This window comes from Botryllus schlosseri, chromosome 10 (assembly GCF_051294905.1).
Source record: "Botryllus schlosseri isolate E-star chromosome 10, Bs_hap1, whole genome shotgun sequence".
In the NCBI taxonomy this organism is placed as follows: Eukaryota; Metazoa; Chordata; class Ascidiacea; order Stolidobranchia; family Styelidae; genus Botryllus; species Botryllus schlosseri.
Window position 1 is genome coordinate 1,642,849 of NC_137245.1, and position 15,397 is coordinate 1,658,245.

The window sequence follows — 15,397 nt, forward strand, 5'->3', positions numbered from 1 at the left end:
CTTTCATGTCTTGGCCAAACGTCATTTATCTTGCACAAATATTAACTGTGGGCTAGTGAAACTCCAAAACAAATGCGCTTGTCATGAATGAGAAATCATAATGCGAAATTTGTGAGGAATGGTATTTGTTCGAATCGAAATAGTTCAAACCGAACTTAATGGCATTTCTGCGGCTGCATGTCCCAACCAAGTACAAAATACGTGGCCGCGCTATGGAAATCAGCGATATCGATTTTTTTAAGAGCGCGAGTCCAATATGTACCTTCACAGCGAGAAATGGAGGCGAACGTAATAATAAAGAGTGACGTTTCCGTGGCAGCGCCTTTGGGTATGAACGAGTATCAGTAACATATTTTCTCAATGAACACATCATGTTCAGCACTTTTCAACCCGTTGGGAGATATTACGAAAATTGTTCGGGAATTACTTTTCAAGCGACTGTGAATGTTCACAAATTTAATGAGACTGATAGCTTATTCTTATAATTAGGTCAACTTTTACGTCGTGATGATTAAGCCTACCATGGAGATTCAGAGATGATGATTTAATTTCTGATTTTACATGGTCGGGTGAATTATCACGTCATCATTCATGCGCCCAATTTTAGAGGTTTCGTGGACTCCCTGAAAATGCTTCATTACCCTCCATTGGACATAGGACAACCGCTGGTATGGCTTTACCATGATATGCATGCATCACATATTTCATGTCCATCAGTTAAAATTGTAATTTCATGATTCCCTTAACATTGCAGGTGTAAGTTCCGTATCATTTTGATATTCTGAATTAAATTTGACACTACAGGAAGTCCTCATGTCGACAAATCACAATATGGCTAAGCAATCTCGATGTCATAGCTTCTCACATCAAGATTCACATGAGAGTGGTGGTGATAAATTTACTCCCGGTTGTGATCAGGAAAGTTGTATTCGGGAGGGAGTCAGCAAAGATGTCCGTGATCTCTGCAGGAGCAAATCTTGTACGGAGTCGGAGTTGAAACGCCATTCCGCAATACACAGCGACGCACAGCAACATCGGTGCGATATATGCGACATGGAATTTTGTAGTCAAGTAAACTTACAGGGACACAGATCGATTCATTTTGATGTCGCAAAACATTCCTGCGATGTATGTGGGAGAAAGTTCCGTCGACTAGGTGATTTAAAACCGCATTTGGATATCCACAATGATTACAAACAATATCGCTGCAGCACATGCAATAAACAGTTTCGTCAGAAAAAGGATTTAACATTGCATCAGCTAATTCATTCCGATGCCAAAGAACAAGTTTGCGATATCTGCGGGATGGAATTCCGTACGAAATCGGCTTTGAGGGTACACGTGAATGTCCACGGTGTAATCAAGCAACATCGCTGCGATATATGCAGTAACGAATTTACCAATAAAACGGCTTTAAAACAGCATTTGCTAATTCATTTCGATGTCAAAAACTATAATTGTGATGTATGTGGGAAGAATTTTAGTAGAAAGGCCCTATTGCAAGAGCACATAGATATTCACTTCGGATTAAAACGACATCGATGTGAAATATGCGACAAGGTATTTCGGCAGAGAAATTGCTTGAAACAACATCTGCGGATTCATTTTGGCGTGAAGAAATTTTCTTGCGAAATCTGTGGACGCGCATTCGGCAGCAGTTCACAAACGACCAGACACATGACAATTCATAACTCCCTGAAAGAATATCGGTGCGGTAAATGCGGGAAGGAGTTTCGAAGAAAAGATGGATTGAAATCGCACATGAATGTTCACAATGACCGTAAACAGCATTGATGCGAATACATATGCAACACATAATTCAGTTCTTTAAACTATCAGCAGATGAATCGTGGTAATATAAATGGATTTTTATGCGAAATCGTTAGAAAAGTTTTCATCCAGACACATATATGTTCATTCCAGCAACAATGTAAAATGGATCTGATTGTGATATTTGCGACGCGATATTGCAGAAAAGAGAAAATTATGAGTAGACTCATCAAAATTTAAAATGGAAGCGATGAAGTTTACATTGCATAGCATGGTATGAAATGAGAAATTTCAATACTCCATACCGCCTTACTCGTTCCATGCCATACTTAACCATTTTACATACCATAGCAGCATTCCTACATACCATATATCTGATATTTTTCCCATACTTTCGCTATTTCTCAACCTATCGGATGATATTTTGTTTTCTGATGTGTGGAAATTTTCGGGGGTTTCTATTTATTGTTATTTTTCTTTATTCACAGTAAGAAACTGGTCAATACACACATAATCCGGGGAGCAACCTGCACCGAAAGGAAAATGGCGAGATTGGAGTAAATTTTTTAAAATTTCAGTAATAGAGTCAAATTGTTATTCCTATGCAATACATGGAGGCTAAGTCAGATTACAGAATTGTATAGTAGATGAAGAATTGGCAAGGGTTACAGAGCAGAGGTAGAGATGATTGAAAATGAAGAATCGAAATCACAGAAATGATGCTGTGATTCACTAGTATAATTTTAGTCCAGTGGTGCATTCAACGCCTTCCGAAGAATATGCACAGTGCCCAATAACGTGATCTTTTGGATCGTGTCGAATCGAACGTTACCCGGAATCTGTCGGATATGTCTCATGAGTTTTTTGCTTACGACCCCTGTAGCGCCAATGACTATCGGTACAATGTTTATTTTGCATCGCCACATTTTCTCACATTCCATTTTGAGCTCTGCGTATTTGGACTGCTTTTCTGATTCTTTTTGTTGTATATTGTGATCAGCTGGGACAGCATTGTTATTATTATATTTATAAACAGCCCTGTCTCTGTCATATGTCAGCGAAATAGGTTGCCTCACCATCGAAGACGGGACGTGAAATATGTATGGGATAAGCCTATTTGGGAATAACAACAGAAGCTCACGTCGTGTAAAACTAGTGTGATCAGTGTGTTTTTAGGTGTATTTGGGGACCGGAGTGGTCTTCTAGCAGTAATGTGGCTTGATCGTCAACGAAAATCCATAAAACAAAGGTTTTTCTCCCATCAGAACATATTTTAGAATACAATTTTACATCGATGTAAGCATTAGGGTTTTTCCAAAAGCGGATGAAATGTCCGATTTCCCCGCCGATTTGTGGGTCATATCATTATAGTTTCAGTAGCCAGCATTAAGGTGTCCATAATTTGATCAGATATAACCGAATTTAATGAAGTTACAATGCTTGTTGGCAGGCATGGCAGAAATGACTCTGAGACATAAGATACAATATTTTCAGTTACAATGATGTTCATGTCATATAGAAATTGCGTGATGGTCATCCGAGCGAAGCGCAGGAAATGATTTCCAAGTTCAAGAAATTGATATAAATATTCATATGTGACTGCTGCGATCTCAGAGTCTACGATTTATAAACTCCACTTGGTAGTTAACGGAGTCGAAGTTACGATAAACGAAATGTAAGATGTAACGCAACAACGGTTGAATATCGTTCGTTTTTATGATATTAGGATTGGCATAATTATCATGAATATTATTTTCCTTCATATGCGCGCTGCACAACTTTTTCCGTCTTCAAATAGATTTGGACAAGGGGAGGTGAGTGTGTGTCGCAATTTTGGATATGAACATAGACCGGTCAGATAACGATTTTCTGAGGTATGCAATCGAACAAATCGAAAGTAAGATCATTGTCATCGTTCAGGCAAAACTGCCAAAGTATGGAAGTCTGGAAAACATTCCGTACCATACTTGAAGATCACCATACCATAACTGATCAATTCCATAGGACATACCGAAATTTCGTTCCATACCCTACTCCCTATCCATACCATGCAACACACTAAATGCTGCTCTATCCCGGTGACAACACTAATGACATTTTCGTAGGAATTGGGTCACCTTATTTGGTGTGGATAGAAACGATAGCGCTATTCTGAAGCATGCCTAAATAGCTGGTAATTTAACGCTGCATGTCGTAGCTATGCTTCATTTCTCCATGTATAAACAGACTCGATCTTGAAGTAGTATCGGTAAATTGCTTGGAAGTATCAAATAATTGATTTTCCTTGTATTCAGACACAGCAAACAATATATGCATATTTTATATAAAATGTTTTAAAACGCCGCTTGTTTTGAATGCAACCCTAATTCCAGTCAAGTAGCGAGAGATAATTGTTTCGACTATTGAATTCTTGCGCTACTTATCAGGGAATATGATAGTTTCGATTCTATCTTCCGCCTTTTAATGTTGATTGATCGTATCGAAGCATACGAGAAATTTAGTGCAAAGCGACGATATGTCCTCTTTTGAGAGGATTTGTCCTATTTTTTCAATGAAACGAAAATGTCCTGTTTTTCCACGAACCGTCACGTTTTCCTGCTTGTAGAGTTAGGCGAATATACAGAGAACACAAAAATTGCAGAAAAGGTCAATCAAACGTGAAATGTAGCCTACGTAGCGATGGTGTTTTAAGGCACCCACGCGGTATCTTGACCTTTGATTTTGTTTTTTGATCAATCGACCTCGATCAGCATTAGAAGTACAAATTTTATCTTTTTATTTTTGAAATCGTAACTTTAAAAATTGTCCTCTTTTGGGGATCTTAACAAAATGGTAACCCTAACGCCAGTGAAAATGGCATATCTGTGTAGTCGCGAGGTATAGTCGTGAGTATAATGAAATATAGACATGGTCGTAAAAATGCCACATCGGCATATTTAATGCGATGTAGAACTTGCATTGTCGTCTTTGTGGCGCATATTTAAACTTTCCACATCTTTCACACCGCTACGATGTCAAGTGGCACTCAAGTACTCGAACTCGAATCCGAATCGTGCAATAATTGTAATGGTTCGAGTCGAGTATTGACGAAACATAATTTATTTTTAGCGAATTCGAATTTCAACGAAGGATCAATATTATAGCGTAGTGGTGACGATAAGCGCCCACTATTCGGGCAACTCCGGTTCGATTCCTGCCGGAGGTATATTTAGGCTTTTCTTCCCCGCCGTTGGCCTTCATACGGCGACAAAAAAGCTCAGAAAAAGACCCGACGAAAGAAAGCACTCGCGCGGAATGGAAAGAACTAGAAAGGGCCGCGGCTTCAAGAAGATCAACATCAAAAAGAACTTTGACATCGGGCACTCTAGGCCGAGGTGGATGTCAGTCTAAAAGACCGCGACTGCGCGTCGTTCGGGATCTTCCTATAAGTATCTGTTCATTACATCGCATTGTTCGTATCGCATTGTACATTGTGTGTGTCTCGTTCAGAGGAAGATATAACTCGACGATTATTGATTAAATTATCGATCGGCGTGTCAGGCATAAAGTCATGTGAATCACGTCAGTAACGGAATTTGAATGTGAGAAACACCATTTCGACGAATTCATTTGGTTCTTAATTCGACGTTTCCTTTTTTGTCGTCTTGGTGGCGGCACCTGTTCGTAAGCCGGATTTTTATTTGCGGCTCCCTATTTATCGTTCTAGTGAGCCCATAAGGTTGTGAATTGCTCCAAACGGCAGATCTGTGTAATCTCTCGGGAAAGCAATCAGCGCATCAATCACACACTCCTTTGAAGTCCGTTAGATTAATTTTTAATGTTCATTACTTGAAATCGCGTCTCACGCGTCAGTGTTGAATTGACTACGTTTGTTTCATTGCTTCCTACGTCACCAATACACTATAATTCCACAAATTTGCTGCAAAGTAGTCACCCCAAATTCTTACGCAATGACCCGCGAACGCAGCTAGCTAATTCTTCCAATGAGGGGTTGATGGAAAGCTGAGATTCGGCAGTTGCCTCAGCCACCGTAGCACTGAGTTCCATCACTGCCTAAGGGAGCCGCAGCCGCGAAAGTGGGAGAAATTTATTCCTCAATATAAAAAGAATTGTTTTCGTTATAATTACGCAAGCGTAACTCAACTGGAATTATCAAGCTATCTAATTCTGGTTTCAGAGCTGGGATTCGAAAAATCGCCATCTCTCCATGAAAGTACACAATGAACTAGCACAGTTTCCCTGTAATTTCACGAGATGCACGCCATTTCAGGAGATTCACGCCATTTCTCACTAACCAGCCTTTTCCGACGACTACAGACAGACCGTGTCCGACACACCGGGAATACAACCTCTATGGTCGACTCGCATTTCAGGACAACTAACAATTCTTAAGGAAAGACAGAGATCACGAGACTTTCACGATCGATTCTACAATGTTTTTTCCAGCTCCATACTAGTTGCTGACGATGACAGCCGATGTTACTGACCCGAATGATAATTTTCACTCGGGTTTATATTGGAGCAGGGACTGGATCCGTGGGAGTGGAATCAATAATCTCAGGCTCTGAGGGGCTGCAGCTGATTCATGATAAAACGAGTGCTCCGGAACTGAAGCTGGAGCAATTTAATGAGACTGGCAACCCCTGAACATGAAAACATTTCAATTATCACAACGTTTTTTGTTGTTGTTGAAATCGGTATATTAGACTGCATGCTTCATCCACCCAACACTTTTTATGATTGGATCAGCTTGTAAGTGTCTTAAATTTACCGCTTCGACGGATTTTTTTTCTGGTGACGGACCGACTAGTCAACGAAAATGGGGGGGGGTCTCATGCTCTTCCGGCCGCAAAAGCAATGTTCTCTACTATAGGCTAATAGTGGTATAGGCACCCCGTAGTATTTCTGTTCCTTGTTAGTAAGGGGTGTTTTCACCGACGAAAAGATGGCTAGCTTTGTCAAATAGCGGTATGATATTTATGCTTTGACAATTAGAAAATTTATATCTATTGATAATTTGTCGTGATATAACATAAATCGCGACAAATATAAACTAGTCGAACAAGACCATCAAAGAGAGCTAGACGAATGCAAACAAAGTGAAGGAAGACTGTTGATTACCCAGCTGGGGCAGTTCAAATCATTCGAAATCTTATAATTTATTATGGTACAGTGTCAATTCGTTCGTGCTCTCGTCTGTTAATAAAATTTCTTTACATTGCTTCATCATACATCGACAATTTGTATGACATATTTGTCGTAAATGATTCACTCAAAGATTTCACATCCGGATCTATACTATGTTGTTACTTGTTCGTGCTAGGTGTGAGATGCAGAACTTCACAGCAAATTAAAATGGAAATTTCAACATGAAGTTTCTTCGAGATGGGCATCACGTGTTCTCTCAGAATTTAGTATAGCATTGGAGTGTCCTAGTACTTCCAACCAGGGCGTTGGATCGGAAGCAAGGCACCGCAATTTTGATATTCGGCGATGAGCTTGTCGGCGCGTTTTTTCACCTGTCAAATCCGGTTCCTTGGGAGTAGAACATACACATTTTGATAATTTATTCACAGCATAGCGATACCCAGCAGTCAGGCCTGTAACTGCCGCACCCCAAACCCCCCAATTGGGGGGTCGAGCTCGAAGGGGGCCCAAAATTATTTCGTGAATTAGCATAAATTATAGAGTATTTTTTTAAAAATTTATGCAACTTTTTCTGCGACTTCAAGTTGCCAGTAGTTTTGATTTGAGGGTACCCTTCCCCCAAGAAAAAATGCGCAAGATTTATAGAAATGGGCATATCATCGTTGCCCATTACTGCGCCACGACATATTAAGTAGGCGATGTAACATGCGACTCCAAGAAGTGTGCCAGAACGATCGGCAGCGAGAAAACCTTGGCCGAAAATGACTGTCCTAATGCTGACCGAAAACTTCGTTATATATACAAATTACTGTCTTGACAATTTGAACCCCACAAGACAAATAGGCTACCATCCCGCAGGGAAAAATTATATGCCAGTGAAGAACTACCAATTTGAAATTGTGTGCGTCTTTTGTTTCCTAGCTTACGTTATGGCGATTCTATATTTTTATTTTATATATCAGACAGGAGGTCACGAAATAACATCATGTTAAGGATTTATACCAACGGGCCCTACAGTTTCCAAGACACCTCACTCAGCTCTACCGGTAAATCATATTCACCGATTTCATCATGAATTTTCGAAAATTTTCGCGCCTGACGCTTGCTCACTCGGTAGTAGCCTACTACTCATTTCGTGGCGAAAGCGAACAAGATGATGTGGGGTAGGTTTATCAGCCTATGGGGGCCCAAGACCGAAGATTTTTTGCGGGGCCTGAAATGCTATATCGTTCCTGCCAACGGATATACGCCCGAAGATGTTTAACAATATTGAGGGGTCCTACCTCTTCAAACACACCTCACTCAGCTCTACCTGTAAATCTGATTACGTGAGCAGAGAGAGAGAGGATAAAAATAGATAGCCATATATATGCAATTCCCGACCCTTTTGCCCGATTGAATGATGAATTATAGAAAATTTTCGCGCCTGGCGCGTTTGGGCGAGAAAAACTGCCTCACTAAATGGCCCTCAATGTAGATGATATGGAAGTAGCGGTAATTAGTGAACAGCCTGAGGGGGTCTGGGTGGCGATGCCCCCAGAAGTTGGATTTATCAACAAATGGGGGCTCAAGACCAACGTTTTTTTGGGGGGGGCTGGCGAAGTGCTGTTACGGCTCTGCCAGCAGTTGTGGAGATGTCATGGTGTGGCCGATAGGGGAAGGCGGGAAGCCCTCCGAAATATAGCCTTGTTCAGGTGACGTTTGTCTCGTTAAGCGTACGCCTGATCAAAAGTCCTAGTTTAAATCAGACTTTGATCAGTCATGCATCGCATGGATCGATTTATCTTGCATCGATCGCTGGCAGGATCTGAAAAATTATTCCAAAATGGTTGAGTGAGAGCGGGAAAAAATATTGGCTTCGTCATATTGTAGGAATTCGTAACCCACTGAGTAGTCAACTAACTACGTAACTCTCATTTCAATACTGAGAGCGCCAGGCAAGTACAGCAACAATCACTCTTTAATCATAGCCGCAAAACTCAACATGCTTTCTGACTGGCACGTTTTAAGCGTGTTAAGTTTAAATCATAGCGGTACGAATGTATCAACGGTACGGTGTCAACGCGCCAAAACATATTATATTACATTTGCGAGTCTCGATCGCTTGAATATAGTTTGTGGGCGTATTATGTGACAGCTAGATATCTTCAAAATTGCGATCGCTTCCACGCTCGTTACCACTGTTTCGTCCCCTTTGGCTATGTTACTCATGCAGTCCGCCAGATATGTAACCTAGATTGCTGTTTAGCAGAGTAGATATCGCGCAACGGGTAAAGTGATTGAATTAGGACAATATCTATTATTCAATGCTGCTGTTGCAAGTCAGAATAGCACGTACCTATCTATTCTACTAGTAGGCATGTAACAATTGTATAGCAGTTAGTATTACCGAACGCGCGTGAAAATTTGGCGTACGAAGGATAGCATTATTATTATCTCAAAACTCCAGTATTGAAGGCTGTCTTTTGATACTTTGGCACAGAGATATCCAGAACTAGATATCCCTGCTTTGCCAGTTCAAAGTGCTGAAAAGGCTCATAATCATTTCTTATTTTAGGCTGAAGTTTTGAAAATATAGTCACGTTATTCTTGAACCTTCTTAGTGTGCTGAACAAGTGAATATAATAGTATGTACGGTGAGTACAGCTATAATAAATAAACAAAGAATCGGTCACCGTAAATACTATTTTATTCAAATCAAAAATTTTCAACGGCTTAAACTCCGCTTCCACTGGTAGGAATTGAACCAAATTTGGTGAGCATCCTTTCTATAGACAGCCTAACACTTTCGTGGGGTGAACAGAAAATTTGCAAATTTTTTATTATTCATTTTTATATAATAACTAGAAACTTTCTTCTCCTGTAGCAAAGCGGTTACTGGCTGGAATTGAACCAAATTTTGTTTGTTGGCTTAAATTAGGTAACCTAACAATTTTATGAAGTAGCCAGTACGATTTGAGAAAAAAGTCATTTTTGAAGAGCCCCAGTGAACATACACCGAAAAATATGGCCATTGGTCAGTCGAACCGCCGATCTATTTCTACATGATGCATCAGCCTATATAACAGCCCTAAAGTATTTTTCATACACCGAAATCTACTGCCATTGCTCAATGTTCAGTCGACACCCCCATAACTGCTTACATAAGGTTCATCGGCTTGTAGCGCAATCCCCCCTTTTCTCAATTATTGTCAGACTACACAGTTTTTGAGGGTTGCGATAAGGAGCCCAGATAAATCTTCAACACTTCGGAATTTTGGAGAATATACCGCGATCGGACACCAACTTGCGGCCCATTAGCGGTGAAAGATATGACCACGTTGCTCGCCGTCCAAGAGTTGCATATATTAAACAGCAGTAAATAATTCAATTTGTTTTTATCATAGAGATATACATGTGAGATTACAGCACTGCGCTTATTAATAGGAGTTAGTGAAACACAACTCTAAAATTACGGTCATGCTATAATGGTATTTATGTGCTTAGATGTAGGGCTGCATTGAAAACAACCGGTGATTTAAAACACTTTGTTTAAGATATATTTTGAACAGTGTTTTAAACAAATGCCTTTTAATACTTTTTAAAACGTATAATCGTGCGATAATTGTGTAAATCTTTTCTAAAAACATGTAGTATTAGCCCATGGACATTTGCATCCAATATAGTAGACATATAGCCTCGATATGGAGAGGATGGAACCCTGGATATCGTCGTCGTCGTCGTCAATTCGACAGTTACAGAAAGTAGATATATATCATTGGTACGGAATAGGTGATCTGATGATGATGACCGCCGACCGTAAAAATGCTGCATCACGATATAGTCCTGATTGAAGATATTTTTGGTCTGTTTATAAGTGGTCGGTAGCTCCTTTCGTCCACGGAGTCATATTTACCCTATGTTGTCAGTTGTCAAGGTCACAACTAAAGATTCATGACATCATGGCTCAAAAACAGCATGTTTTAAACATTTCGTTGTAAATTGATTTTTGTTTTAAATGCAACCTTACGTAGATATCTTGTTCAACCGTTAATTTTCTTGTACATATATCTACTGTATAGGCTGATTAGACGGTAAAAATGTACTTTTCTTGAGAGTGAAATCATTATGTTTAATTTGTGAGGAATTTTATTGGTTCAAAGCGAATTAGGTCGATGCGAACTTAATGGCATTTCTGTAGCTGCGTGTCATAAGAAAGTACAAAACACGCGTTCGTGCTTTGGAAATATGGGATTTCGAATTTTTAAGAACGACAGTCGAAAATGCAGCTTCACACCGATTGCGGTGGACGTATTAATACCGCGTGACGTTTCTGTGACAGTGCCTTGGGATATGACCACAACATCAGAGATGTCCCAAAACTGAGAAACATATTTTCGTAATGAGCATTACACATCCATCACATTTAAACTTCTTAGGGGAGATTACGTAAATTGTTCATGAATTCCTTTCCAAGTGATGTGAATGTTCACTCATTAATTGAGACCTATAGCTCCCACGTATAATCCGGTCGATCTTTACGACTTGATGATGTACGCGAGCATATCACAAATTCCGTGATCATTCATGTGCCAAAATTTAGAGGTTTCCGGACGTCTTTCAAATGTTTTCCGTAAGACGCATGCATCATTCATTAATGTTAGTTTAATTACAATTTTATGATGCCCGTAACAGCACAGGTGCAAGTTTCAAATCATTTTGATCAGTGACTCCCAACCGCGGCCGCAGCTAGCTTTCTTGCGGCCCCAAAAAATAATAAGAAATCGAGTTATGACAAAAATTAAATTTATATTTATAAAATACACTTGCTTGGCTTGGAGTCAGGATTGCACGAAAGTCGTGAGTAGACTGCTATCGGTACATCACTGCTGTTTCAATGCAATGTCCCATAACTTTCCCGTTTAACGAGCAGTAACAATATATATAGGTAAAGACAGGACCATAACTGCCGCATGCCGAAACCCCAATGGAGGAGGGAGATTGAGCGGGGCTCAAAATTATTTCGTGAATTGGCATAAATTATCGAGTATTTTTTGAAAATTGAGGCATCTTCTTCAATTTTTTTTGCTCTAGGCGTGATTACATGCTGCCAAATATTTTGATTCTTTGGTAGGCCTACTCATCCCAATAATAAATGCGTAAGATTTATAGAAATGTGGGTTGGGCATATAGGCGTTGGCCATTACCGCGCCGCGACGGACCAGGACAAGTTTTGAGCCATGTAACATGCGACTCCAACAAGAGTGGCAGAACGATCGGCAGCGAGAAAACCTTGGTCAAACAGGACTGCTCTTATGCTGACCGAAAACTTTGTAATATATACAAGGCATTGTCTTGACAATCTGAACCGCACGAGACAAATACCATCCCGCAGATAAAAATTATATTCCAGCGAAGAAATATCAATTTGAAATGGTGTGCGTCTCTTAGTTTAGAAGCCTCGGTTTGGGCGATAACATAACATGTTAAGGAATCTTACTGATAGGCCCTGCAGTTTCCAAGACACCTCACTCAGCTCTACCTGTAAATCTGATTACGTGAGCAGCGTGGACACGGAATTGATAGCAATATATACGCAATTACTGACCATATTGACCGATTTTATCTTGAATTATCGAAAATTTCAGCGCTTCCCGCTGCCTCTCTTAGCAGTACAACTAGTTTCGTGGCAAAAGCGAACAAGGTTATACGGGTAGGTATTTCACCCTACGGGGGCACAAGTCCCAAGTTTAATATTTTTTGTGGGGGGGGGGGGCGGCTGACGAAGTGCTGTTTCGTTCCTGCCAACTGGTATACGCACGAAGACGTTTAATTATTGAGGGGCCGTATACCTTTTCAAACACACCTCCCTCGGCTCTACCTGTGAAACTGATTACGTGAGCAGAGAGAGGATAAAAATTGATTGCAATATTTATGCAATTCCCGATCATATTGACCGATTCAATCATTAGTTACTGAAAATTTTCGCGCTTTACGCGTCCAGGCGATAAAACATAACCCAGCATAATTGATAGTCCTATAGCTCACGACCAAAGCGTCCGCATAATTTGATAGGTCCGTTCCGCACTGATTCCAAAACTACAAATTGAAATCTCGCCAGGGCGATAAAACTACTCCGAAATAGCCACCAAAGGTCGATTGTTCTGAACAATGGGAGTGCAGCAACACGATGACCATAACAATGGCCAATGGCGTCAAGCGATTGATCGGAACAATGCCAATTTTCACATTTAAATTACTATTTTGGGTTCGTTTCTATGCCCAGGTAATTCGTGCGGCCCCGACCGTACTCTGAAATTCTAAATTTTGCCCTGACACCGAAAAAGGTTGGGAACCACTGATCCTGATATTCTGCTTTAGATAGAAAGACGGCGGCCATAAGCATTCTTCATGCCGACAAATTATAACATGGCGAAACAATCACAATGCCGTAGCCGCTCAAATCAAGATTCTCGTGAGGATTGCGGAGATAAATTTACTGCCGGTTCTGATCAGAAGAGCTGTATTTTGGAGGGAGTCAGCAAAAAAGTCCATGACGCGGACGAGAACAAGTCTCGTACGACGCCGGAGTCAAGTCGCCGGTCAGTAAGACACAGCGACTTCCAACAACATCGATGCGATATATGCGACAAAGAATTTCGTAGGAAGCGTAGTTTGTGGAGCCACAGGTCGATTCATTTCGATGCCAATAAACATTCCTGCGATGTATGTGGGAGAGAGTTCCGTCTACTGCGCGATTTGAAATCGCATTTGGAAATCCACTCTGATTATAAACGGTATCGCTGCAACATGTGCAATAAATATTTTCGCCAGAAAAAGGAATTAAAAATACATCACCTAATTCATTCCGGTGCCAAAGAACAAGTTTGCGATATCTGCGGGATGGAATTCCGTACCAAATCGACCTTAAGGTCGCACGTGAATGCTGTCCACAGTGTAATCAAGCAATGTCGGTGCGATATATGCAACAAGAAATCTTGCGATAAATCGGCTTTACAAATACACTTGCTTACTCATTTCGGTGTCAAAAACCATAAGTGTGACTTATGTGGGAGAAATTTCAGTAGAAAGGCCTTATTGCAACAGCACAAGGATATCCACTTGGGAGTAAAACGTCATCGATGCGAAATATGTGACAAACAATTTCGTCAGATAGCTAACTTGAAGCAACATTTGCAAGCTCATTTTGGGGTGAAGAAATTCTCCTGTGAGATCTGTGGACTCGCATTCGGCAGCAGTTCAGGCACGACCAGACACATGAAAATTCATAGCTCTCTGAAAGAATATCGATGCGGTAAATGCGGGAAGGAGTTCCGAAGGAAAGATGGATTGAAATCCCACATGAATGTCCACAATGAACTTAAACGGTAACAACACAATAACAACACAAATATATATGCAACACAGAGACGCTTTAAAGTATTAACAGATGAATCTTTGCCATATAAACGAATTTGTATGCGAAATTGTTGAAAAAGCATTCATCCTCACATATGTATGTTCAAGTTCATTCCAGCAACAATGTGAAATCGTTTTGAGATATTTGCGACGAGGTCTTACAGGAAAGAGGAAATTATGAGTACCTATACAAATAGAAATATAAAATAGAAGCTCAGATGACGTTTACATCGCAACACGACAAATTTCATATCCCAGTGATAACTGTAATGGCGTGCTAGTAGCAATAAGGTCACGTTTGTTCCGAGGCGGCGCTGAAGTCAATGAGTGGCGCTTTATCAGGTGTCGAGATACTGTCTGCTGCACACTAAATCTGGCGATCGGTACTAAGCAATCGTTGCGTATCTCAAATCTCTTCTGTTTCAATTGCAAGCATTCCAAAACATTCAATACAGAATAGCTGGCTCAGAATATAGATAGGGGAGATGTGGTACCGATGGATCAAAAATTGCAAAATGATCTCTGGCCCTCACATCTGCAGCCGAGAATAGCGGATCTTTTGCTGTCTTTGCACTTTGATACAAGATCTACCTATTGCGGACATTTTCATGGATATCCTCCTTTTCAAAAAATATTTATGAACGTTTAAAATTTGTTGCTCGAACGTATCACCCGGTGGGTCCAATGGCACACGACCATGGGACCTATGAGACTTATGCTCAAAATTCAAATTTTTCAACTTGTTTTGTAATGTACTATAATCTAAAGTATAGCATGCCAATGAAGAATGTTTCGTCGCCACCTTCAAGAATAAAATAGATTATGTCAACTCAAATGTTGGGATAAAATCACGTTTTGATTTCCGCTGAAACTCACAAAATTAATGTCACATACATATTACCGGGAAATCGACATTTTGACTTTCAAATACCCCGTAATAGCGATAAAACACCACAGGTAACTATGATTTATAGCCTTTGTACATGTAGGCGTGTTTCTGTTTTTAAGTGATTAGTAGGCCCAACTATTTTGCTTGATTTAGCTATGGTACCATAGCTCCCCCACCCTATAAAATTGTAAT

The 15,397-nt window shown here is 40.3% G+C and overlaps 1 protein-coding gene and 2 long non-coding RNA genes across 5 annotated transcripts in view; all 3 read left to right on the forward strand.

The window, feature by feature from the left end:
- The window catches only part of LOC145447848 (uncharacterized), a 272,584-nt gene that overhangs the window by 86,447 nt on the left and 170,740 nt on the right, over positions 1–15,397 (forward strand). The window lies entirely within an intron of this gene.
- Positions 1–15,397, forward strand: part of LOC145447843 (uncharacterized) — a 54,323-nt gene that overhangs the window by 3,839 nt on the left and 35,087 nt on the right. The gene's annotated exons all lie outside the window — the stretch shown is intronic.
- On the forward strand, positions 8,760–14,410 carry LOC145448370 (uncharacterized). Of its 3 annotated transcripts, none has more exons than XM_080326752.1 (2): positions 8,760–13,183; positions 13,279–14,410. In XM_080326752.1, the coding sequence occupies exon 2, from the start codon at positions 13,309–13,311 to the stop codon at positions 14,287–14,289; it is 981 nt and encodes a 326-aa protein (XP_080182878.1). In that variant the 5' UTR covers positions 8,760–13,183; positions 13,279–13,308; the 3' UTR covers positions 14,290–14,410. The 3 variants fall into 3 exon arrangements, with proteins under 3 accessions (XP_080182878.1, XP_080182879.1, XP_080182876.1); XM_080326753.1 differs by having other exon boundaries at positions 8,760–9,673; XM_080326750.1 differs by having other exon boundaries at positions 8,761–12,610.

What these genes read in the sequence shown, in the direction of transcription:
- LOC145448370 (XM_080326752.1), top strand. Translation starts at nt 13,309, where the DNA reads ATGCCGACAAATTATAACATGGCGAAACAATCACAATGCCGTAGCCGC.